Source organism: Mercurialis annua, linkage group LG3, assembly GCF_937616625.2.
Source record: "Mercurialis annua linkage group LG3, ddMerAnnu1.2, whole genome shotgun sequence".
Lineage (NCBI taxonomy): Eukaryota > Viridiplantae > Streptophyta > Magnoliopsida > Malpighiales > Euphorbiaceae > Mercurialis > Mercurialis annua.
In genome coordinates, this window is record NC_065572.1 from 29,106,307 (window position 1) to 29,133,240 (window position 26,934).

A 26,934-nucleotide genomic window follows, 5' to 3' on the forward strand; every position below is an offset into this window, starting at 1 on the left:
GCCAAACGTTTACAAACGTTACAAAAAAAATCCAAACGTTTCACCTTTTTAGCAATTTAAGTCAAACGTTTACAAACGTTACGAAACAAATCCAAACGTTTCACCTTTTTATCGATTGAAGTGAATCTTTTACAAAAGTTACGAAATAAAACCAAATGCTTAAAACGTTATGAAACAAATCTAAACGTTTAACTTTTTTAGCAATTTAAGCCAAACGTTTACAAACGTTAAGAAACAAATCCAAGCGTTTCACCTTTTTAGCAATTTATGCCAAACGTTTACAAGCATTACGAAATAAATCCAAACGTTTCAACTTTTTATTGATTGAAGCCAAACGTTTACGAACATTACGAAATAAAAAAAAACGTTTATAAATGTTATGAAACAAATCCAAGCGTTTCACCTTTTTAGCGATTTAAGCCAAACGTTTACAAACGTCACGAAATAAAAACAAACGTTTCCCCTTTTTAGCGATTTAAGCCAAACGTTTATAAACGTTACAAAAAAAATCCAGACGTTTACCCATTTTAGCGATTTAAGCCAAACGTTTAAAACGTTACGAAACAAATCCAAGTGTTTCACCTTTTTAGCAATTTAAGCCAAACATTTACAAACGTTACGAAACAAAACCAAATCTTTCCCCTTTTTAGCGATTTAAGCCAAACGTTTATAAAGTTACGAAACAAATCCAAAGGTTTTCCCATTTTAGCGATTTAAGCCTAACGTTTACATACGTTACGAAACAAATCCAAGCATTTCACCTTTTTAGCGATTTAAGCCAAACGTTTACAAACGTCACGAAACAAATCCAAATGTTTCCCCTTTTTATCAATTTATGCCAAACGTTTACAAACGTTACAAAACAAATCCAAACGTTTCCCCGTTTTAGCGTTGTAAGCCAAACGCTTACAAACGTTACGAAACAAATCCAAACGTTTAACCATTTTAGCGATTCAAGCCAAACGTGTACAAACATTAACAAACTATTCCAAGTGCTTCACCTTTTTGGCAATTTAAGCCAAACGTTTACAAACGTTACGAAACAAAACCAAACGTTCAAAAGTTTTTGCGATTTAAGCCAAATGTTTATAAATGTTACGAAACAAAACCAAACATTCTCCTTTTTAGCAATTTAAGCCAAACATTTGTAAACATTACGAAACTAATCCAAACGTTTCACCTTTTTAGCGATTTAAGCCAAACGTTTACAAACGTTACAGAACAAATCCAAACGTTTCACCTTTTTAGCAATTTAAGCCAAATGTTTGCAAACGTTACGAAACAAAACCAAACGTTTCCCCTTTTTTGCGATTTAAGCCAAATGTTTTCAAATGTTACGGAACAAATCCAAATGTTTCACCTTTTTAGTGATTTAAGCCAAACGTTTACAAACGTTACGAACCATATTCACACGTTTAAGTGAAACGATTACAAAGGTTATGAAACAAATGCAAACGTTTCAACTCTTTATCGATATAAACTAGACGTTTACAAACGTTACGAAACAAAACCAAACGTTTCCCCTTTTTGCTAAGCCAAACCTTTACAAATGTTACGAAACAATACCAAATGTTTCACCTTTTTAGCGATTAAAGCCAAACATTTACAAACGTTACAAAACAAATCTAAACATTTCACCTTTTTCACGATTTAAGTCTAACGTTTACAAACTTTACGAAAAAAAACCAAACGTTTCACCTTTTTAGCGATTTAAGCCAAATGTTTATAAACATTACGAAACAAAACCAAACGTTTAAAACATTACAAAACAAAAATCAAAATGTTCCACATTTTTAGCGATTTAAGCCAAATGTTTACAAACGATACGAAAAAAATCCAAACATTTCACCTTTTTATTGATTTAAGCCAAACGTTTACAAAGGTTACGAAACAAATCCAAACGCTTCCCAATTTTAGCGATTTAAGCCAAACGTTTGGCCTTGTTTCATATCCAATCCAAATGTTCACCTTTTTAAAATCTAATTCCATATATGATTCAATTACGATGCTGACAATGAAATAAAGATTTGGCTTAAATTGCTAAAAAGGTGAATCGTTTGGATTTGTTTCGTAACGCTTGTAAACGTTTGGCCTAAATCGCTAAAAAAGGTGAAACGTTCAGATCTTTTTCGTAACGTTTGTAAACGTTTGGCTTAAATCACTGGAACATTTGGATTTGCTCCGTAAAATTTGTAAACGTTCGGATTTAATCGCTAAAAAGGTGAAACGCTTGGATTTGTTTCGTAACGTTTGTAAACGTTTGGCTTAAATAGCTAAAGGGTGAAACTCTTGGATTTGTTTCGTAACATTTGTAAACGTTTGGCTTAAATATCTAAAAAGGTAAAACACTTAGATTTGTTTCGTAACGTTTGTAAACGTTTGGCTTAAATCGCTAAAAAGATGAAACAGTTGGATTTGTTTTGTAACGTTTTAAACATTTGGATCTGTTTCGAAACGTTTGGATTTGTTTCGTAACATTTGTAAACGTTTGGCTTCAATCACTAAAAAGGTGAAACGTTTAGATTTGTTTCATAACGTTTGTAAACGTTTGCCTTAAATCGTTAAAAAGAGGAAACATTTAAATTTGTTTCGTAACGTTTGTAAACGTTTTGTATAAATCGCTAAAAAGGGGAAACGTTTGGATTTGTTTCGTAACGTTTGTAAACGTTTGGCTCAAATTGCTAAAAAGGTGAATCATTTGGATTTGTTTCGTAATGTTTGTAAACGTTTGTCTTAAATCCCTAAGAAGGTGAAACGTTTGGTTTCGTTTAATAACCTTTATAAACGTTTGGCTTAAATCGCTAAAAAGGTGAAACGTTTGGATTTGTTTCGTAACGTTGTAAACGTTTGGTTTTGTTTCGTAGCGTTTACAAACGATACGAAACAAATCCAAACGTTTCACCTTTTTAGCTATTTAAGCCAAACGTTTACAAACGTTACGAAACAAATCCAAACGTTATGAAACAAAACTAAATGTTTAAAACATTACAAAACAATTCAAACGTTTCACCTTTTTTGCGATTTAAGCCAGACGTTTACAAAGGTTATGAAACAAAACCAAATATTTAAAAAATTTCGAAACAAATCCAAACTTTTTACCATTTTAGTGATTTAAGAAAAATGTTTACAAACGTAGTAAAACTAAATTAAACGTTTCACCTTTTTAGAGATTTAAGCCAAACATTTACAAACGCTATGAAACAAATCTAAACGTTTCCCCATTTTAGTGATTTAAGCCAAACGTTTAAAACGTTACGAAACGAATCCAAACGTTTCCCCATTTTAGCGATTTAAGTCAATTATTTAAAAACGTTACGAAACAAATCCAAACGTAACCTTTTTAGCAATTTAAGCCAAACGTTTACAAACGTTACGAAAAAATCCAAACGTTTCATTTTTTTAGCAATTTAAGCCAAACATTTATAAACGTTACGAAACAAAATCAAACGTTTATTAACGTTATGAAACAAAACCGAACGTTACAAAGCAAATCCAAACGCTTCACATTTTTAGCGATTTAAGCCAACTGTTTATAAATGTTACGAAATAAAACCAAATGTTTCACCTTTTTAGAGATTTAAGCCAAACGTTTACAAACGTTACGAAACAAATCCAAACGTTTCACCTTTTTAGCGATTTAAGCCAAACGTTTACAAACGTTACGAAATAAATCCAAACGTTTCAACTTTTTAGCGATTTAAGCCAAACGTTTACAAACGGTACGAAACAAATCCAAATGTTTCCCCTTTTTAGCAATTTATGCCAAACATTTACAAACATTACGAAACAAATCCAAACGTTTCACCTTTTTAGCAATTTAAGCCAAAAGTTTACAAACGTTGCGAAACAAATCCAAACGTTTCACCTTCTTAGCGATTTAAGCCAAACGTTACAAACATTACTAAACAATTCCAAACGTTTCGAAACAAAACCAAACGTGTCACCTTTTTAGCGATTTAACCCAAAGTTTACAAACGTTACAAAACAAATCCAAACGTTTCACCTTTTTTGCGATTTATGCCAAACGTTTACAAAGGTTGTGAAACAAAATCAAACATTTAAATTTTACTAAACAAATCCAAACTTTTTACCATTTTAGTGATTTAAGTAATATGTTTACAAATGTAACAAAACTCAATTCAATGTTTCACCTTTTTAGCGATTTAAGCCAAACATTTACAAACGTTATGAAACAAATCCAAATGTTTCCCCATTTTAGTGATTTAAGCCAACCGTTTAAAACGTTACGAAACGAATCCAAACGTTTCCCCATTTTAGAGATTTAAGTCAATTATTTACAAACGTTATGAAACAAATCCAAACGTAACCTTTTTAGCAATTTAAGCCAAACGTTTACAAACGTTACGAAAAAATCCAACGCTTCACTTTTTTAACAATTTAAGCCAAACATATATAAACGTTACGAAACAAAACCGAACATTTCACCTTTTTAGCAATTTAAGACAAACGTTTACAAACGTTACGAAACAAGGCCACGCGTTTACAAACGTTCCGAAACATTTTCAAGCGTTTCATCTTTTTAACGATTAAGTTAAACGTTTATTAACGTTATGAAACAAAACCGAACGTTACAAAACAAATCCAAACGCTTAACATTTTTAGCGATTTAAGCCAACTGCTTATAAATGTTACGAAACAAAACAAAATGTTTCACCTTTTTAGAGATTTAAGCAAAACGTTTAAAAATGTTACGAAACAAAACCAAACATTTCACCTTATTAGCAAATTAAGCTAAACGTTTACAAACGTTACGAAACAAAACCAAACATTTCCCCTTTTTAGCTTATATAAGCCAAATGTTTACAAACGTTACGAAACAAATTCAAATGTTTCACCTTTTTAGCGATTTAAGCCAAACGTTTACAAACATTACGAAACAAATCCAAACGTTTCAACTTTTTAGCGATTTAAGCCAAACGTTTACAAACTGTATGAAACAAATCCAAACGTTTCGCCTTTTTAGCAATTTATGCCAAACGTTTACAAACATTATGAAACAAATCCAAATGTTTCACCTTTTTAGCAATTTAAGCCAAAATTTTACAAATGTTGCGAAACAAATCCAAACTTTTCACCTTGTTAGCTATTTAAGCCAAACGTTTACAAGCGTTACTAACCAATTCCAAACGTTTCGAAACAAAACCAAACGTTTCACCTTTTTAGCGAGCCAAAGTTTACAAACGTTACAAAACAAATCCAAACATTTCACCTTTTTAGCGATTTAAGCGAAACATTTACAAAAGTTACGAAATAAATCCAAACGTTTCAAAATTTTAGCAATTTAAACCAAACGTTTACAAAGATTATGAAACAAATCCAAACGTGTCACGTTTTTAGCGATTTAAGCCAAACGTTTACAAACGTTATAAAACAAATCCAAACGTTTCACCTTTTTAGTGATTGAAGCCAAACGTTTACAAACGGTACGAAATAAATCCAAGCGTTTCAAATATTTTAAATTCAAGCGTTTGGCTTCAATCGCTAAAAAGGTGAAACAATTGGTTTTGTTTCGTAACGTTTGTAAACGTTTGGCTTAAATCGTTAAAAATGTGAAACGTTTGGATTTGTTTCATAACGTTTGTAAAAGTTAGGCTTAAATCTCTAAAAAGGTAAAACGTTTTAAACGTTTGGCTTAAATCGCTAAAAATGTAAGCCAAACGTTTACAAACGTTACGAAACAAAACCAAACGTTTCACCTTTTTAGCAATTTAAGCCAAACGTTTACAAAGTTACGAAACAAAACCAAACGTTTCACCTTTTTAGAAATTTAAGTCAAACATTTATAAACGTTGCGAAACAAATTCACATGTTTCACCTTTTTAGCGATGTAAGCCAAATGTTTACAAACGTTACGAAACAAATCCAATCGTTTCACCTTTTTAGAGATTTAAGTAAAATATTTACAAATGTTACCAAACAAAACCAAACGTTTAAAACGTTACAAAACAAATCCAAACATTTCACCTTTTCAGCAATTTTAGCCAAACGTTTAAAAACGTTACGAAACAAATTCAAACGTTTCACCTTTTTAGCAATTTAAGCAAAACACAAACGTTACGAAACAAATCCAAGCGTTTTATCTTTTTAGAAATTTAAGCCAAACGTTAACAAATATTATGAAATAAAACCTAATGTTTAAAACATTACTACATTGAAGCTAAACGTTTACAAACATTATGAAACAAAACCAAACGTTTCACATTTTTAGCAATTTAAGCCAAACGTTTGCAAACGTTACGAAACAAATCAAAAAAATTCCCCTTTTTTAGCAGTTTAAGTCAAACGTTTATAAACGTTACACAACAAATCCAAATATTTCACCTTTTTAGCGATTTAAACCAAACGTTTACAAATGTTACTAAACAAATCCAAACGTTTCACCTTTTTAGCGATTGAAGTGAAACTTTTACAAAAGTTACGAAATAAAACCAAACGCTTAAAACGTTATGAAACAAATCTAAACGTTTAACGTTTTTAGCAATTTAAGCCAAACGTTTACAAATGTTAAGAAACAAATCCAAGCGTTTCACCTTTTTAGCAATTTAAGCCAAACGTTTACACACGTTATGAAATAAATCCAAACGTTTCAATTTTTTATCGATTTAAGCCAAACGTTTACAAACATCAAGAAACAAAAACAAACGTTTCCTTTTTTAGCAATTTAAGCCAAACATTTACAAACGTTACGAAACAAAACCAATTGTTTCCCCTTTTTAGCGATTTAAGGCAAACGTTTATAAAGTTATGAAACAAATCCAAAAGTTTTTCCATTTTAGCGATTTAAGCCCAACGTTTACATACGTTACGAAACAAATCCAAACATTTCACCTTTTTAGCGATTTAAGCCAAATGTTTTCAAACGTCATGAAACAAATCCAAATGTTTCCTATTTTTAGCAATTTATGCCAAACATTTACAAACATTACAAAACAAATTCAAACGTTTTCCCGTTTTAGCGATGTAAGCCAAACGCTTACAAACGTTACGAAACAAATCCAAACGTTTCCCCATTTTTGGCAATTTAAGCCAAACGTGTACAAACATTAAGAAACAAATCCAAGTGTTTCACCTTTTTGGCAATTTAAGCCAAACGTTTACAAACGTTACGAAACAAAACCAAACGTTCCAATTTTTTTGCGATTTAAGCCAAATGTTTATAAACGTTACGAAACAAAACCAAACATTCATCTTTTTAGCGATTTAAGTCAAACGTTTGTAAACGTTACGAAACTAATCCAAACGTTTCACCTTTTTGACGATTTAAGCCAACGTTTACCAATGTTACGGAACAAAACCAAATGTTTCACATTTTTAGCGATTTAAGCCAAACGTTTACAAACATTACGGAAAAAAACCAAACGTTTCCCATTTTTAGCAATTTAAGCCAAACGTTTACAAACATTACGAAACAAATCCAAACGTTTCTTCATTTTAGCAATTTAAGCCAAATGTTTATAAGCGTCACGAATCAAATCCAAGCGTTTCCCCATTTTAGCGATTCAAGCCAAACGTTTACAAACATTGCGAAACAAATCCAAACGTTTCACCTTTTTAGCGATTTCAGCCAAACGTTTACAAACCTTAAGAAACAAATCCAAACGTTTCCCCATTTTAGCGATTTAAGCCAAACGTTTACAAAAGTTACAAACAAATCCAAACGTTAGGCAATAATACCAAACGTTTCACATTTTTTGCGATTTAAGCGGAAAGTTTACAAACGATACGAAACAAATCCAAACGTTTCCCCTTTTAGCGATTTAAGCCAAAAATTTACAAACGTTACGAAATAAATCTAAATGTTTCACATTTTTAGCTATTTAATCCAAACATAACTTTAAGCGTTCGATTTTCAGGCTTGAATTATAAAATTAATATAAATATTGAACTCTTAGTCAATTAAATTTGAGTTTCAAAGACCGATTTAATTTCTTTACCAATTAGGATTTACTTCACATTATTTATAAAATTTTATTTTTTTGTTAATTTGCATATTTATTGTCTTTTATTTTATTTTTCAAAAAAAATTATTTAATAAAATTTGAAATAAAAGGGTGAGCCAAAATGCATTGGTCATTTAATCAATTTCATTTTCAAATTACAATTAATAATATAATAATGAATAAAAAAAATCTAAAATACAAAGAAATAAACTTTGGACCCAACAAGTCTTGGCCAATATCCATATTCACATCCTCTTCATGCCCCAACCCAATTTCAAGCCTGATACAGTTTTACTCCAGCCCTGAAACACCCCTTTCTTGTATACACCAGTGTAATACCCAGTAAATTTTCAGCGTTTTTCCGACAAATTTTCCGATCGTTTTGAATTAAAAATCGAGGTTAATGGTCGTGTTCGTGTTGGTTCGTGAGTGAGTTAATTTGTGGTTTAACCATTAATTTTTTTTAAATAAAAAAAAGGGATTTAATGATTTCCCGTTCGAGAAATTGAGATTCTCGAACGAAAATCATGATTCAAGGCCTGGTCTCGTACGAGACCAGGTGGTTCTCGAACGAGAACCAAGCCCAAATGGGTTGTTCTCGTTCGAGAACATAGCAGGCCTTACGAGCCTTGCTTCCGGCCCCCTTCCAACTCATTTTCGACCTAGTTCCTCTCGATATTTAAGATCGATTTCTAAACAGAAAACTTACATCACATTTCCCTTTAACCCTAGCCGTTTTCCTCTTGTCCATTCGCTGAGTATCGAAGCTGTAATCGTCCTTCAAAGTCACTGCCTTGGTAAGCTTCCTTAATTCTTTTGATTTCAGTTTTAACATTTGAACGGCATTACGTAATTTAGATCGTTCTTACTCGTTTCTAGATCGAAATTGATTCCGTTCGATCTCAGACGTTGTGGACTCAATTCTCTACATTTCCCTATCTCGTTTACGCCAACCGGTACGCTATCGATCTCGTTCCATTCGCCGTGCGGTTTCCGTTTTAGAAATGAGTTAACTGTTCTTGACATTTTGATATTACTGCTGATTCTTTTCTTGATGTTTGGCTTTGATTCATTCATATTAATGGTTATAAAACACTTGGTATGTTAGATGCTAGTTGAATAAACTCAGTTTGAAGTCATTTCATCGTTTCCGGAAATATTGCTCTTCGTCTTTTTGAAACGAATCAATACGGTGATGGCTATTGAGATGTTCTTTATTTGATTTCTGAACGTTTGTGGTTGTTGCGTAAGTGAGGATTTTGAAATTGTCTAAACCGTGATGAGAGTTTTGTTTGGAAGCCTAGGTTGAGTTATTTTAGATATTTAAGTTTCTGCAAATGGAGGTTGAGCTAGGCGGGGATTTTGGGTTTTAAAATGATGGTGATGGCTAAATAGCCATAAAGGTTATCAATTTATTTTAACTAAAACAAATGAATTTTTTGAGTTTTACCATATAATTTGTTTAATAATAACTTTTGAATTTATATATGGTTATAAGTAATATATTTAAAACGATGGGTATTTGTAATTAAGCTAATATAATTACTCAGGTAATTATAATTAACTTCGAATTTTGAATTGGTATAAATTGGCTAATTTACAATTTAGCCCCTAAATGTTTTTAAAAAACTTATTTAATTAAGTTTTTGGTTAGTAACTTTATATTTTGTTTTAATTATAAACAAAAGCAATTAAATGGATTTTGGATATTAAATTGGCTAAAGTACAATTTAGTCCGTAATTGGCTAAAGTACAGTTTAGTCCCTAATTGGCTAAAGTGCAATTTAGTCCCTAAACTTTTATAAACTTAAAATGGTTAGATTTTTGGGATGTAACTCGGGTTAGTTAAAATTGAAGTTATTGAGTTCCGCTTTTAAAATGGATTATTATTTTATTGAATTATTTTATAAATATAAACTCGGGTTTATATTGATAAACGTTTTTAGTCGGGTTAGACTTGGGTCACTCGACAAGTGAGGTTAGCTTGGTAGTTAATGATAACTCGGCTAACCCACTATTTGGAAAACTAATTATTATTTAAAGATTTTTTAATAATACTTATAAATTGGATTTTAAGCGAGAACTCAATAGACTTGTATTAATTGGGCTTTATTACCTAATGGGTATTTTTGTGTTAATTTGGTTTGTTTTATTCCGACGTGTTATCTGTGCTAGTCCTATGTGGTGTCTAGTACTCTCTAGAGTTAGGGTCTGTTTTTAATAATTATTTTATTTGTCTAGACCCGTCTATTGTTCGTGCTCCAGAGGCGAACCAAGATTAGTTGCTTGCCGTTATTCACGTGGATTAGCAAGCAGTGAGTTTGTACTTACTATTTACCACTTTATTAAGTAAATTGTTATTTTAATATTAAATATATATACTGTACGTATATTTCGAACTGTTTTTATATTATGGCTCTTAGTTGGAACATGCTACCTAATGGGCATCATTAGGACTGCGTGCGCACCGGTAATGATCTGGGAAAGGTAATTATGGTAATATGGTAACTCGGTGTGAGCATAGCTCTCGGGACCAAGTAGAGTAACTCGGTATAGCTCAGCTCTCGGGACTCTGGTATAAGTGTGGTCAGTGGTAACTCGGTGTAGCTCAGCTCTCGGGACCAGACCTATTGGATTATGTTATTTATTTAGAATTGTGGATTAGGGTTCCAACTATTATTCGTAATATCGTTATTAAATGTTTTAAACGGTTTTAAAGATTTTCCACTTAATAAATGTAGATAGTGGTATAAACTCATCTCAGTATATCTGACCCCGTTGTTTTTCCCAATTTTTCCCAGGGTTATGATCTGAGAGAGTCTGGTGATCTCCGCATTTACTTTTCCTCGGAGGTTCCATTTATTTTTGATAAACTGTAAAACTGTTTTATTCTTAGACCGCAGTAGTAACTAGACGTCTTTTATTACTATTATTTATTTTGCCGGATTAGTTCGACTGGTTATATTGCTTTGGCATGTTATATTATTTACATTGGTTTATGATAAATCTATTTTAGACTCGGAATTGGATAAGCATGTTATATTAACTGTTGAATATTATAACTGCTAGATTTAGGCTGAAGTCTCGGTTGCCCCCGAGCATTGGTTTTCTGCAGGTTTATGTGTTTATTTGTTAATTGAAAGGCTAGCTACGGGTTTTGGTACTACATTACCCATTCACTAGCGCCGGTCGCGATTCATGAAAATGGGTCGTGACAACCAGCCAACACCTAATCCTCTCTTCCTTTAGCTCCTTAATCTACAAGTAAATGAACCTCACTCAGCATCCAATCAGACGTTAATAACCGTTCCTATAACCAATTGGAAATCTCCTATTCCTATATATAAGGAGCACAGCCAATTGCAAAAAAGGACACCAAGAAAAATACGCTAAAAAGAGGGAGGAACACTGCAGAAATAACAAGAAAAATACATAAAAAAAAGAGAGAGCAGAAAGCTGCTGAAACACAGATAGGAAATACAGAGTTAAAAATAGGCATAAAAAAAGGAAAAGAGGTATATTGTTCTTCTAAAAATCAATGTCTTATCAAGACACAAAGGTGATAGGGCATCCATCACAGAATAGAATCGAAACCAACCACACCACACACTCACTTGGAATTTCCATTTCAACGCCAAAAACAGACATAAAAAAAAAAGGAAAAGAGGTATATTGTTCTTCTAAAAATCAATGTCTTATCATTTTCTTTAATGCATCAAGATAACATTATGCTCTTATTTTCTTCTCTGTGAATGGTTATTAGCATAAATTCATATCATTTTCATCGAATATTTGTTGTTGTGACTTCAAATGGGTGGATACCCGTTTTCGTTTAGTTATTCTAAACAAGAAAACTGGGTGGATACCCTATTAAAAATGAATGATTTGCAAAATGAATTAGAGTTCAAAAGATACTAAAACTCAATATAATTGCATCACAACACAGTCAGAGTAAAGATAAAAAAAAGACATAACTACTTACCTCATCCTCTCTGTACCTCCATCTTCCCAATTCTGCTTCTAGTGCCTCGAACCCGTCTTGTAGGTTTTAGTCGCTCGTCCATACGGTCTTGCTCATATCTAATCGATATCAGTGAGCCACGGCACAATCGCTGCCATCAAATTTGCTCCCCTCGATTTGATTGGATCGGTCCAAACTTGAAAGTTAAATTAATAAAAGAAACCAGGAATCAAAGATTAAGCATAGAAGAAAATAATAAATAAAAACAAAAGATTACAGATTTCTTATGCTTCGTTGTTCATGGCTTACCATCTTTTTCTTTTAATCTCTTTATTTGGCTAAAAGAAAATCCTGAACTTGAAATTGGAGAGAGATTAGTGATTTAAATAAGTGGTGGGTGCTAAGACAAAAAAAAAATAAGAACAGAGTGAAGGTATTGAATTGAGAAGGAGATGGCAAAAATGGAAAGATCAGAGTCGGCTAGGTCAAGAGATGAAGGAGAAAGTGAATTTGAAAAATGGCTTAGTTGGGTTTATTACCACATTTGAGTTTGTTTTATAATTGTTGGCTTTATTATCATATACGGGTGTCTTGCTAATTAAATAAAAAACATGATTTTCTTTTGCTTTAATAAATTGGCTTATATATAAGTTAATTAAGTGGACTCAATAAATAAAAATACGTTCAGCACATAACACCATCAATGGCCAACCTCCTTTGCAAGATGATTGATTTTTATCTATCATTTCATTTGCTTATTATTATTATTATTATTATTATTATTATTATTATTATTATTATTATTATTAAAACGAAATATAGGATTCCAGATTTCATTTTCCGTTTAATATAAATAAATAATTTTAACGGTATCTTGGATAAGATATCAAAATTAATAAACTTTTAAATTTTATTTTTTAAAAAAATAAATAAATAAAAACCAAACTGTTTAATCCATTTACAGTTCAAACGAATTACGTGGGTTTTGATTCCGACACACTGGATACGTAGGCATCTCGGAACACAAACCGAGACTAAAATCCATTTTTCTAAAAATTTATGTTTTACAGTTCAAACGAACTACGTGGGTTTTGATTCCGACACACCGGATACGTAGGCGTCTCGGAATACAAACCGAGATTCAAACCCACTTTTCTAAAAATATTTCCATTTTTCTAAAATACAGTTTAAACGAACTACGTGGGTTTTGATCCCGGTACACTGGGTACGTAGGCATCTCGGCACACAAACTGGGACTCAAATCCAATTTTCAAACACTCGCTTTTTTTATATAAAAATTCTCATTCGAAGTACGTCGACTTTGATTCCGGCACACCGGATACGTAGGCATCTGGGGACCCAGATCCAAGTCTCGCCTTTTTAAACTTAATTTTATTTCAATAAAAATTATAATTTATTTCATCTCATTTATAATATGGATTTCTATTATAATTTAGGGTAATTTTATTTCAGTGTTCAGTATATTTTTGCATTAATTTATATATGGGTTCCATTCTGACTTTTTATAACTTTATTTTATCTCACACTTATAATACGGATTCATATTATAATTTATTTTGATTTTGTCTGTATTTAATTTATTTTTAAATCTATTTTTATATAGATTTAAATCTAGATTTTTTTTATCATATTTTTTTTATCTGTCATTTATAATACGAATTCGTATTATAATTGACATTACTTTTAGTTCCATGTTTAATATATTTTTGTGTTTATTTATATATGCTCAAATATAGTCCTTTTTTTATTTAATTTTGTTTTAGCAGTAAAGTTATAATTTATTTTATTTTTGCAATTAGATTCGTAATACAATATGTGTACTTTTATTTATGGATTTAGTTTAATTTAGTTTATTTATTTATTTTTAACTTCACTAGTTACACACACTCACAAAATTGAACGGATGATCCATTCACCTTGTTTTAGGATAGACAAAAATGAGTACCGTCATCTTCGAGGGAAGCCCGGACCTCTGCGCGAAAGTTTTCACTCAAAACTAACCCTGTTAAATTCGGATACGATTAGTAGTGAGGGTATATTGGTTTTGAGACCCCTTTGTCTTAGAATTAGAAATCAAAAACTTAACTCGTAAATATCAGTAAGCAAACGATGGATTGAATAAAATAGTATTTCCGAACCCGAATCTCTGAAGAAGTGAAGATGGTTATAATGCTTTAACCGTCTTTTCCTTCCCGGTTAACCCCGGGTGGCGACTCCATATTTATTTTTCACAATTCATTTGTATTATACGAAATTTGCCAAAATCGTGTGAGCTTGCATTAAAAATGAAAATGCGACCTTAAAAACGCATGCGGTCATCACAGTGGCGACTCCACTGGGGAAATCGGAAATAATTTTAAAAATATCCATCGTTTGCTATTTGAATATATACGAGTTAACCTTTTTATGCCCTAAATTCACATAGGAATAACTAGACACTTTCCTTTAAAGTCTAATCCTTATGTCCTTTTATGGTAAGGATAAAAGGGGAACATAAGTGCTAACCGAACCGAGTATAGACATTCTTTTGTATGATTGTTTCAGAATGCCAAAGTCGATACATCATGCACCTCATGCACCTCATCCATTAGCATATCATATTTGGCATATCACCCATTTATGTTCAGTATCCTATTCATGGATCTAGTATAATGAGCACGTCATTGCAATGTTCTAATCATGCATCATATTTATTTAGGAACCATCATTGCGCCCCCAAAGTTGCCTCGCACTACTCAGTATAAAAGAAGCAAACAGTCACCAAAATGAGTTGCTTGGTCTAGACACGGAAAGCGTCTAGACAGATTATCTGAACCCATTGAAATCAATTTCGAAACGCAAGTCAAACAAGCACAAATGGCTCAAAATCCACAATCGCAAGGAGTACAATCATATCTTAGCCATGAAACTGAACCTATGTTAAGGGAAGAACTGGAAAAGATAATTGAGAATACTCTTGATGCTAAGTTAGCTCCAATTTTAGAGGCTTTAAGGCTAATAAAGGGAAAAGCTCATGTCGAACCTTCCACTGTAACTGTTGAATCATCTCCGGCAGCTAATTCAAACCCTTCTAAAACAATGAACCAAGATGTCATGGCTGACAAAGGAGAAGTTTGGGAACAAATATTTGGAGAAAAACGACCTGTTGAAGTAGTCGTTAATCCAGTCCAAGCCAATCCTGAGATAGAAAAGATCACGAAGGAGCTTGAAAAATTGAAGACTCATATGGCAGGCAAAAAGAAAGAAGCTTTTGACCTTGATGATCAAAGCTTAGTCCCTCCGAGTTCATTACCGGCAAAATTCAAGTATCCCGACATAAAAAAAATATAATGGGGTCGGTTGCTGCATTAGCCATCTCAAATATTTCAAAACTCATATGGATACTACAAGTGCTGATGAAGATGCCATATGGAGTTTATTTTCTCTGTCTATAGAAGGACCAGTTTTGGAATGGTATTACGGACTGAGTCGGGCTGTGAGAAGCGATTGGAGAGAAATGATAGCTCAATTTGTGAAGAGGTATGATTATACCTCCTACATCGAGGTTACTTTAATGGATTTGCAAGCAACAACCCAAAAGGCTGATGAATCATTCATGGATTATTTCAGAAGATGGTTACAAAAAGCCTCCCAGCTCAAAAATCAAATTGGTGAAAAAGATCAAATCCACCTTATGATAAACGGATCGTTACCTGCTATCAAGAAAGAGATAGCATGTTTTCCCTTTAAAAATTTTAGGGACCTTTGTGATTCTGCACTTCAGGCTGAAAAGGTAATAAAGGAAAGAAATAAGGTATACGGGGGCTTCAATAATAATAATAGAAAGGGTACCAATCAATACTAGAAAACAGCCTTTTAGCGACGGAATTATCCGTCGCTAAAGGCCCTATTTCCGTCGCTAACGTGGGTTAGCGACGGAATAGCGACGGACTCTGTCCGTCGCCACAAGAATGGTCGCAAGAGAATTTACAACCATTCTTCAATTCCGTGGCAAAATTAGCGACGGAATATCCGTCACTAATTTTGCCAGATCTGTCGCCAATTTGTCTCAGGATGATACCGATCCTGAGACAAATTGGCGACGGATTAAATAAAATAGCGACGGATATATCCGTCGCTAATGGTGCCATTTCTGTCTCAGAAATGGCACACTTAGCGATGGATATATCCGTCGCTATTTTATTTAAGTAGCGACGGACTATAATCCATCGCGAATGGTGCCATTTCTGTCTCAGAAATGGCACCATTCGCGACGGATATATCAGTCGCTATTTAATTTATTCCGTCGCCAATTGCACTGCTTTTTTGGCAGAAATTTGCTGTGTTCAGCCGATTTTTACGTTTATTCCTGTCGTTTTACACCTACTAAATACAGTAACATTAATACGTTCATAAATCACAATAAATTGAAACAAACACTGAATATATATATATATAAGTAATATTAAAGTATACATATAACATCTGAAAGAAAAAACCCACAATTTGTTCGAAAAGTAAACTAGAACAAGACTACAAATCTGTAGTGTCGTCGCCGTCTGGCGGAGGAGGGGGGAACTGTGATCGATACTCTGCAGGAAGAGTAGGCATCAGTCTCGCGACCTCCTCACGGATAAGCTGGGCCATGCTTTCCTGCTGCTCACGCCGCGCAGCCGCCAGCTGCTCCGCCAACTCTTGTCTCTGCTTCTCTGCTAGCCTCTGCTCAACCTCCCGCAGACCCTCTTGAATGCCGGCCTGAACACGGCGATCAATCTCCTCTTCTGTCTGCTGCGACGTCCTGGAAGAGCTGCCTCGCTGCGTCCTGCTGCTCGGGCCTGCATAACTGCTGCTCGCCGAACCCAGACCGTACACCCGATGCTTCTTGTTGACGCCCTCAATGTCTAGAAACAGCTGGGTCTCGTTCACCTCCGCTGGACTTGCAGAGCTACCCTCTCCGGTCTGCGACTGTGTCGCGGCAGCGAGCCTTTGAGCGATGGCATCCTACAAAACAGTTATAAACAAACATATTAATTTAGCTTTATAACAAATAAAAAAATATATTAAATTAGATAATCCTAATTTTTAACGAAATTTCGGCAACATTTCCGCTATAATATCAACATCACCCATTTTTCAGGGAAGTCCTGCAAATAAATTACAATATAACACAGCCAACAAATACTGTGCGACTTACAGTCATGTCTTGATTGGAAGCGCCGGATACTCTAACTCAATTATGTCGGTCAGAACTCCATAAAAGTCATTTTCGCTATCAACATATTGAGTTCCCTTCACGCACACTCCACTATTCATCGTAAGTTGTTCCTCCCCATAAGCTTGAGTCTGAAACTTGTATCCGTTTACACGATACCCCTTAAATGTTCTGACTGATCTAAGAGGTCCTTTAGCGAGACTAAGAATGAATGGATTGGTACAGACAGTTGGATCTTGCACCTGTAGCGTTAAAGTGTATTATAAATCGAGACTTTTTATTGAACAAAATCAAAAAATATTTTGTAAAATACTTACATATTGTTCGAACCAGAAGGCAAAGTCACTCTCGAACTTCGCTTCAATTTGCGAGGTGCTGATTTCGGGGTTTCCTCTACGCAACTCGCCATCGAAGACCCTTTAGTGAAGAAGATAACAATAATTAGAACCTGAATAATTATTATTATTACATTGACAACTGTATTAAAGCTTACTCTCTGTAATTTTCAATTTCTAAACAATTCAACAGAACATATGTCCGGGCAGCAACAATCTCAGCTTCTTCAAGATATCTCTTGCGACACGCACCCACTGATTGCCCGTGCGGCTTGAAAATAGATAGTCTGTCTACATCGTCGTCGACTTCAATGTCACAAACTTCATTCCTTTGCAGCCGCTCAGGCACCATTGGGTCACCTTCTGAAAAGTAATAAGCTGCAAATTTTGCGGTTTCTTCATTCAAGTATCCGCTACTGATGCTTCCTTCCACCTTCCCTTTATTGCCGACTTTTTTTTTCAGTTTTCTCAAATATCTGATTCCACAAGTCATAATTAGTATATATTACATGTTAATATACTGATACACAGAATTGAGAAACTTCAGTGACATTACCTTTCAAATGGATACATCCAGCGATACTGAACCGGACCCGCAATCATAGCTTCGTACGGAAGATGTACAGGTAGATGTTCCATGGAGTCAAAAAAGCTGGGCGGAAAAATACGCTCCAGTTTGCATAATATCTTTGGGATTTCCAGCCTCATACGATCTAGATCTTTCTCTGTTAGAGACGTGGAAGTTAACTCACGAAAGAAGATACTCAACTCTGTTAAAGGCTCCCACACTTCCTTCGGTAATAGCTCACGGAGAGCGATTGGCAGAAGTCTTTGCATAAAAATGTGGCAGTCGTGACTTTTCATTCCATGCATTTTCAGACCGACTGTATCGACACATCTGGACAAGTTGGACGCGTAGCCATCTGGAAACCTTATTAACTTAATCCACTCAAGTAAAGCTTTTTTTCCGTCCTTATCCAAAGCATACAGCGCCTTAGGAAATCTCCCAGTAATCGGGTCTTTTGCTAACTCAGGCCGATCACATATGTCATTCAACTCTTCTCTAGATTTTGCATGGTCTTTTGTTTTCCCTGGAACATTTAGTACAGTATTTAAAATGTTGTCGAATACATTTTTCTCAATGTGCATGACATCGAGATTGTGACGAATGAGATTCGTTTTCCAATACGGCAAATCCCAAAAGATGCTTTTTTTATTCCAACCATAATCTGTCGACTTCGCCGCATTATTTGTCCCAGCCCCAATTTCATATGCCTTCATAAACCCCAAATGGTCCACCTCTGCCAACAATTCTTCACCGGTTTTCGGCCGACTGAATTCTTTATTTACGGTTTTTCCTTTTCGGAAATCAGTGGTATTACGCCGGTATATGTGACCACGAGGCAAGAACTTCCTGTGGCAATCAAACCACGATTTTTTTCTACTCCCATTAAGCGTGAAAGCATCTGTATTTTCCATGCAGTGTGGGCAAGCTAGTCTCCCAGATGTGCTCCAGCCAGATAACATAAAATAAGCGGGAAAATCATTAATCGTCCACATAAGTGCCGCTTTCAATTGGAAATTTTGTCGCCTGTGCACATCAAATGTCTGGACTCCAAATTCCCACAAGTGGTTCAGCTCAGCTATCAACGGCTGCAGGAAAATATCCATTTGATGTTTAGGATTTCGAGGCCCAGGGACAATAACAGTTAAAAACATGAACTCATCTTTCATACACATCCCTGGGGGGAGATTGTAGGGTGTTAAAATTACTGGCCATGATGAATAATTCTGCCCGAAGGCTCTAAATGGTTGAAACCCATCAGTACACAGGCCTAGTCTAATATTTCGAACTTCTTCCGCAAACTCTGTATGCAATTCACTAAAATGTTTCCATGCTGGGGAGTCTGACGGGTGACACATCTTTCCATCAACCATTTTGTGTTCTGCGTGCCAAGTCATATGCTTGGCGGTGGCTTTAGAAGCGTACAGTCTCTGCAGTCTCGGAGTTATAGGAAAATAAAACATTTTCCTATAAGGGACGTTAACTCGTCTTTTCACAGAATTTCCTTTAGGGGGCGGTTTCCACCGTTCGTGATCGCAAATTTTACATCGCATTAAATCCGCGTCTGACCCCCAGTAAATCATGCAGTTGCGCAAACAGCAATCGATAACTTCGACCGGCAACCCAAGACCTCTAACCATCTTCTTTATTTCGGCAAAGTTCTTTGGCATCTTGTTCTCCTCTGGGAGTAGCTCTTGTATAAATTCGGTCACATCATCTACTAAAGCTACTGAGCCACTGTGACGACATTTGATGTCCAACATTTTAACAGCCGCAGATAACAGAGAGTGTTTGCTATTACCGGGGAATACAGGTTCTTCGGCCGCACGCATCATATCATAAAAATGATTAGCTTCGTTATTCGGTTCCTCCTCCGTGAACACTACTTCTGGACCGGCAGCATCGATAACCATTCTCTGAACGGAGCTGAAGTCGTCTCCCCCCTCATTTTCCATGTCAACGTCATACTCCCGTAGCTGTGCAACGGGACGGGGATTTAAAACATTTCCCTCCCCATGAAAAACCCACACTTGATAATCTGCCACAAACCCTTTCTGCAGAATGTGTAGTTTCACCGTTTCGACGTCTCGATAACTCGTATTTTTACATCTTGTCTTAGGGCAAGGGCATTTAATCTGGGGCCCACTCATACACGCGGGATGGCGTAAAGCGAAATTAACAAACTCTTGCACGCGGGATGGCGTAAAGCCTGGGTATAGCAACCCGCCGTGGAGCCGTCTATACATCCAACTTCGATCTGTATCCATTTCTGTAGCACGGATAATTAGGAGGGGTTTTCGCTCGTAAATAGCAAAGTCAATGTAATTGACTGCTTTAAAGGTATGGACCTATCCCATTCGCAAAACTGGCGCCCCTTAACTCGGCCACGATATATGCCTAGAAACGGAAAAAATATTCGGCAGCCCTCCTGGCATCGTTTTCCTTCAGTGCGATATTTAGCATATGTGGTGTAACGCTAATTATATATTCCGCGAGGAATAAGCGTTACATAACATATACTATATATCCACCCGGAGAACAAACGCTGGGAAACAAACGAATATTTTTCTACCGCTACTAGACATATATAATTTTCGTGATCGAGTTACAGGAGAACCAGTTTTGCGAACTGTACAAACTGTACAATCCCGTGTCATTCAATCGCTTGAACACACGGGACGGGAACTCTACGACTAGGTTTACGATTTTATTCGGTGGAAATAAAATCGAGGTCATTTTAGGTTTAAACAGCTTATAAATTAACTGATTATAAATTAAAACAAAAATTGAAATAATAACAGTACTTACTTGTTGCAGAGCAGAACCGCAAAAGATAAAAATAATCGATGTGGAATATCGGACCGATGCAACCAACAAAAGCTAGCAAACCTATCACGCAATCAGTTTCACTATTTTGTTATTATATAATTAATAAAAACATTCATTTTCTAAAAAACATTGGGCAGCACTTCCCCTAAAAATGAGCATCACCCATTTTTCAGGGAAGTCCTGCAAGCAATTTACAAAACGTGCAAACCAAAACCACAATACAATTACACTGGAATTAACATTTAATACGTTAATTACACCATTTAACTAATATCATCTAATAAATTAATGAACTGATATAATTTAAATTAAACTAAAACAATTAACTAATTAATAATCTAATTTATCTAACAATTAATAAAAATGCTTACAATTAATACTAATTACACAATTATAAAATATTTAATAAATTAATACAAATTAACTACATTTAATCTAATTTAACCTAACAATTAACCTAAATACTATCAATTAATATATATATATATATATATATATATATTATTTAAACTAAAATTATATTAACAATTATATTTATTCTAATTAATATAAACCCTAATTGTAATTACACTAATTAACTAACATAATTTTAAATTAATTTAACCTACATTAAACAATAATCTAATAAACTGAATTAACCTAATTAAATTATCTAAAATCTAATTAGATTAACCTAATAATCTAATTTTACAATCCATTAACCTAGTTTATAATCTAATATATAATCAAATCTAATTTAATAATTAGCTAAACTAATTTAGAATCCAGCAATTAACATATTAAATAAAGAAAAACAATTACTAACCGGAGGAGCAGCACGGGAGATTGGCGCCGGCAACGGTGGTGGCAGTGGGCGGACGGCAGCGGACAGCAGTGGAGGGCAGCCAAAAAAACGCACAAAAAACGCCAAAAAAACGGAGGGAAACGAACCCACTGATGACCCAACGTGAAAATGGGAAGAGGAGTGGAGGGGAGCGGCGGCGGCGGTCAGAATTTGCAGAGAGGAGGGGTGCGGCGGCGGGAACGGTTTTGTTATAAAAGAAAGAAAATGGAAAAGAAAAGGCTCTGCTGGAGAAGATATAGTTCTAATTTAGCGACGGATTTTCCGTCGCTAAATTAGAACTAAATGAAACGATTCGTTTCATCTGTTGATTTAGCGACGGACTAAAGCATCCTTCGCAAATATTTAGCGACGGATGACAATATCCGTCGCTAAATCAACAAATGAAACGATTCGTTTCTAAATCAGCCAACATTAGCAACGGATGTTAAAATCCGTCGCTAATTTTGGCTAAAAATATTTTCCCTCCAAAGCCCGCCAAATTGGCGACGGATTAATGACAGATAATCCGTCGCCAATTTGGAGGGATCCTTCCCGCCTTACCTCTAAGAACAATAACGACAAATTGAAATTATGTCGCAAAATCCGTCGCAAAATTACTGTTTTAGCGACGGATTTAGAGTCCGTCACTAAAATCCGTCGCTAAAACAGTGTTTTCTAGTAGTGAATATTACCTCAAATCCAAACACCTCATCCAAAATTTTCCGATGTAAAAGCACTAAACAATCCATCTCGAAGGTACTCTAACTTTAAGCTTCCCATGTCAAAAGTCTTTGAGGATCTTAAAAAGAGGAATCTCATTAAACCCTTAGACCTGAAACCTTTACCACCCAAAGTGTCACCAAGTTTCAATCCAAACTTGACATGTTTGTACCACCAACAAATCGGACATGACACAAACACCTGTTACAAGCTTCGAGACGCCTTACAGGATCTCATCGATTCTGGCAAGATTCCTAACCCCGATGACCCAAACAGACCTTCAACTAGACACAATCCTTTGCCCAACCACCAAAATAACAATAATGGAAATCATCAGGCTGTGCCGGGCATTTATATGCTCTCAACTGATGTCACGAACGAGAAGACCATCTTAAGCTCCATTAGAGTCACACCATATAAACCCCTTCCGATGTCCGTAATTGGTCGGGATGAAGCATATGAGGCTTTTAAAAGGAGGTGGTGCTCTCCAAACAAGGACCAACATGGAAAGAAGCCATCTTTTCAAATTATGAAAGATGATCAAAATCTAGTTGTTAACATGGTTAGAGGAACACCTGATTCTGGATATCTTATACCTTCTGATTTTTGGGAAACGTTAGAAAATGAGTGTAAAAATATATCACCATAATTTGAATGTTTGGAACAAATTGAAGATTTATGGACTGAAACTGTGAAACCAATCACTCGCAGTGGCCGCTTCTATAACGAAGAAAAAGGCAAAGAAAAAGAGCTTGCGGGAGATACAACAAAAGAGTCTGAGGAAGATTCAGTGTTGAGACAACTAAGCACACTAAAGCAAATGCTACTGTATGGGATTTGTTGGTCGCGTCTAAGACTCAAAGAGATGCAATGTTTGAAGCACTTGCAAGTATGAAGATAGATGTCAACTCTACTCTGCAAGACATGGTCCACTTAGTAAAAGAAAGCAAAGATGTAACCTTTTCTGATAAAGACCTTACATCTGAAGGTAGAAATCACACTCGAGCTTTGCACATTCAAGTGGAAACAAAAGGGAGAATCGTTCCTAGAGTCATGGTGGATGATAGTTCAGCATTAAATGTATGTCCGTTGAAAGTACTACCAAAGTTGGGAATGACCAAAGATGACTTACAGAAAACGGAGTTAATCATAAGGGGATATGATGAGTCTAGGAGACAAGTAGAAGGAACCTTCAAGACAGTCATTAAAGTAAGACCCATTGAATCTGTAGTGGAGTTTATGGTGGTGGATATACCAATCAGCTACGCATTATTGCTTGGGCGACCATGGTTTCATGCTCTGGGAGGGATTCCTTCCACCCTTTATCAGAAAATTAAATTTCCATTTAATGATGAAGTTATTACCATCTCGGCTGAGGAAGATACAGTATGCTCGAAAGTGGATTTAGGAGCAGAAATCCCTCCAATCACTGGTTTTAATTTGGTTGGTGGGATATATGAAGACTATATGGACCCACAAGTTGCCATGATGATGAAGAATATGAAATTCTTCCCTGGCCTTGGATTAGGCAAGAATCAGCAAGGCATTCCCACAATTCCTGATTTTTGAGGACAAAACACTAAGGATGAACTCGGTTATGACCAAAGAAATGCTCACAAAAGTGCGATGCAAACTGAGAAAGGCATATTCGTGAAAGAAGGAACTGGAAAAATTATGCAAACATGATACCGCGAAAGGAGTGTCCCGGATGGGAAATCTTCAACGATGCGGTCAAGGATGTTTGCACCAAGAAAAAGTGGAATATTAACAAGATGTTAATTGGTCTAGACCATGCTCTCGAGATCCAAGATGAAGTTGGGACCATCTCCATGGAGGACTGCATTATGAATAAGTTCAAGCCTCTTGATTTAGAGGATGATGTTTTTCTTTCTGATGTAATGGATGACAATGATGTATTCCTTTTCAAGTTTAATGCAATAAACGCAAACTTTGTTTATTTGTTTGATGTTTTTCCTGATGGAAGCATTTGCGCATTAGATTATTTGCATAGCATATTTCATATCAATTCTATGGAACACATTTTATTTAATTTGGGTACAATTGAAAATCCTAGGGAAATACTCTTAGGTGGCAATTGCACTCCTGAATTTAGAGAGAGACATGAGAGAATTTTAAAAGAAAAAGAAATAGCTTTTGCATGGACTTATGAAGATATGCCAGGAATAGATCGAGATATTGCTCAACATTACATTCCAACACATGACCATGTTAAACCAGTCAAACAAAAGCTTAGGCGTATGAAACCAGAATGGGCACAAAAAGTTAAAAATGAAGTAGAAAAACAAATAAAAGAAGGTTTTCTTGAAGTGATCGATTATCCAGAGTGGCTAGCCAATATTGTTCCGGTACCTAAAAAGAATGGAAAAGTTAGGATGTGTGTGGATTATAGGGACCTCAATAAAGCCTCTCCAAAGGATGATTTTCCATTGCCTCACATTGATGTTCTGGTTGACTCAGCTGCAGAAATGTTGTGGTACGCTTGCTGTGATGGTTTTTCAGGTTACAATCAAATACTAACTGCCCAAATCCATAAAGCCAAGACATCATTCATTACTGAATGGGGAACATTTTGCTACAAAGTTATGCCGTTTGGATTAAAGAATGCAGGAGCCACTTACCAACGGGCTGTGACGACACTATTTCATGATATGATGCATAAAGAAGTGGAGATTTATGTCGATGATATGGTAGTAAAAGCAAAGTCTGAAGAGGAATACTTTGAAGCCCTTGAAAAGTTTTTAGATAGGGTTATCAAATACAACCTTAGACTAAATCCCAAAAAGTGTATTTTTGGTGTGGGATCTTGTAAATTACTAGGATATGTGGTGAGCCAAAGAGGAATAAAGATTGATCCCGATAAAGAAAAAGCTATAAAAGAAATGCCGGCCCCAAAGACGGAAACTGAGGTTAGAGGATTTCTAGGAAAATTGCAATATATCAGCAGATTTATAGCCAAATTAACAACCGTGTGTGGTCCAATTTTCAAATTGCTAAGAAAGAATCAGCCAATGATATGGACAAAACAGTGTCAAGAAGCATTTGATAAGATCAAAGACTATTTGTCTAATCCTCCGATCCTAAAGCCTCCCAAATCACGAAAACCTTTAACATTGTATCTTTCTATAGAGGATCAAGCAATGGGAGCTATGCTAGCACAAGAAGACGTGGGATATGTGGAGCATGCCGTATACTATCTCAGTAAAAAATTAAGTGAAAATGAATAGAGATATACAATGATGGAGAAAATGTGTCTGGCAATTGTGTGGCTCACTAAAAAATTAAGACACTATTTTATGAATTACCAAATTGATGTGGTGTCAAAAATTGATCCCATGCGATATTTATACAGAACTCCATTCTGATAGGAAAGCTTGGGAGGTGGTTACTTCTACTGTCGGAATTTGATATACAATACATACCCAAGAAGGTAATTAAGGGGAGAGCTGTGGCTGACTTCCTAGCACAAAATCCAGTAGATGATAGTGAAGTAATTGACTTTTCCTTCCCAGATGAAGACATTAGACTAATAGATATTGGAAAGTGGAAAATGTACTTCGATGGTGCTGCAAATAAAAGTGGAGCTGGTATTGGCGTCATTTTGGTTTCCCCGGAAGGTGAATGGATGCCATTATCCAAAAGGCTAGATTTTTGGGCCACCAACAACATGTCTGAATACGAAGCTTGTATTTTTGGATTGGAATCATTGATATCAATAGGAATCAAACATGCAGAAATTTTTGGAGATTCCAGTCTAGTAATAAAACAAGTGAGAAAGGAGTGGGAAATAAAAGAAGAAAAATTAAAACCCTATCTCCAATATACTGAAGTTCTCAAGACACATTTTGATGTAGCTGAATTCAAATATATCCCTAGGGAAGAAAACCAGATAGCTGATGCTTTAGCTGGATTAGCTTCAGTATGGGACGATCTTGGAAGATTGTTTGTCAAGCCACTAGTAATGGTAAGGAGTAAGGTTCCATGCTTTCAAGGTGCACGAATATTAGACATCACGCAAGATGAAAAGCCTTGGTTTCATGATATTTTGAGGTTCATGCAAGATAAACATTATCCAGTAGATGCTACCACAAAGGATAGAAATTTGATTCAGAAATTGGCTCAACAATTTTTCTTATTACATGGAAAACTATATAAACGTCATCATGACTTACACCTGTTGTTCATAGATGAAGAAAAAGCCAAACAACTTATGGAGGAAGTTCATTCGGGTGTTTGTGGACCTCATATGAACGGTAAGGAATTATCTCGTAAAATCATGTGATAAGGATATTTTTGGTTGACGATGGAAGCCGATTGCATCCATTTCGTTCGAAGGTGCCATAACTGTCAAATTCATGGGGATCTAAGCCATATTCCGCCATCAGAATTGCATAGTCTTACTTCGCCATGGCCCTTCTCTGCTTGGGGAATCGATATTATTGGAAAAATTCACCCGACCGCATCAAATGGTCACGAATTCATCGTGGATGCCATAGATTACTTTACAAGA

At 35.2% G+C, this 26,934-nt stretch overlaps 2 protein-coding genes across 2 annotated transcripts; one reads left to right on the forward strand and one right to left on the reverse strand.

The window, feature by feature from the left end:
* Positions 1-16,455: 16,455 nt before the first annotated feature.
* LOC126672469 (uncharacterized) lies at positions 16,456-20,301 on the reverse strand. The gene is made up of 8 exons (XM_050366419.1): positions 19,945-20,301; positions 18,693-19,902; positions 18,026-18,560; positions 17,666-17,945; positions 17,452-17,582; positions 17,173-17,335; positions 17,049-17,066; positions 16,456-16,923 (listed from the first exon to the last, which is right to left on the reverse strand). Exons 1-8 carry the CDS (start codon positions 20,299-20,301, stop codon positions 16,456-16,458), a joined length of 3,162 nt encoding a protein of 1,053 aa, XP_050222376.1.
* A 3,787-nt stretch (positions 20,302-24,088) lies between these two features.
* On the forward strand, positions 24,089-26,706 carry LOC126672470 (uncharacterized). Its single transcript, XM_050366420.1, has 2 exons — positions 24,089-25,612; positions 25,777-26,706. The coding sequence occupies exons 1-2, from the start codon at positions 24,089-24,091 to the stop codon at positions 26,704-26,706; spliced, it is 2,454 nt and encodes an 817-aa protein (XP_050222377.1).
* The last annotated feature ends 228 nt before the right edge of the window (positions 26,707-26,934 follow it).

Coding starts and splice junctions, on each gene's coding strand:
- LOC126672469 (XM_050366419.1), bottom strand. CDS start 20,301: ATGGATACAGATCGAAGTTGGATGTATAGACGGCTCCACGGCGGGTTG. Junction 18,561..18,692: donor GGCGAAGTCGACAGATTATG/GTTGGAATAAAA, acceptor TAAATGTTCCAG/GGAAAACAAAAGACCATGCA. Junction 17,583..17,665: donor TTGTTGCTGCCCGGACATAT/GTTCTGTTGAAT, acceptor ATAATTATTCAG/GTTCTAATTATTGTTATCTT.
- LOC126672470 (XM_050366420.1), top strand. CDS start 24,089: ATGATACCGCGAAAGGAGTGTCCCGGATGGGAAATCTTCAACGATGCG. Junction 25,613..25,776: donor TGGGATATGTGGAGCATGCC/GTATACTATCTC, acceptor ATATTTATACAG/AACTCCATTCTGATAGGAAA.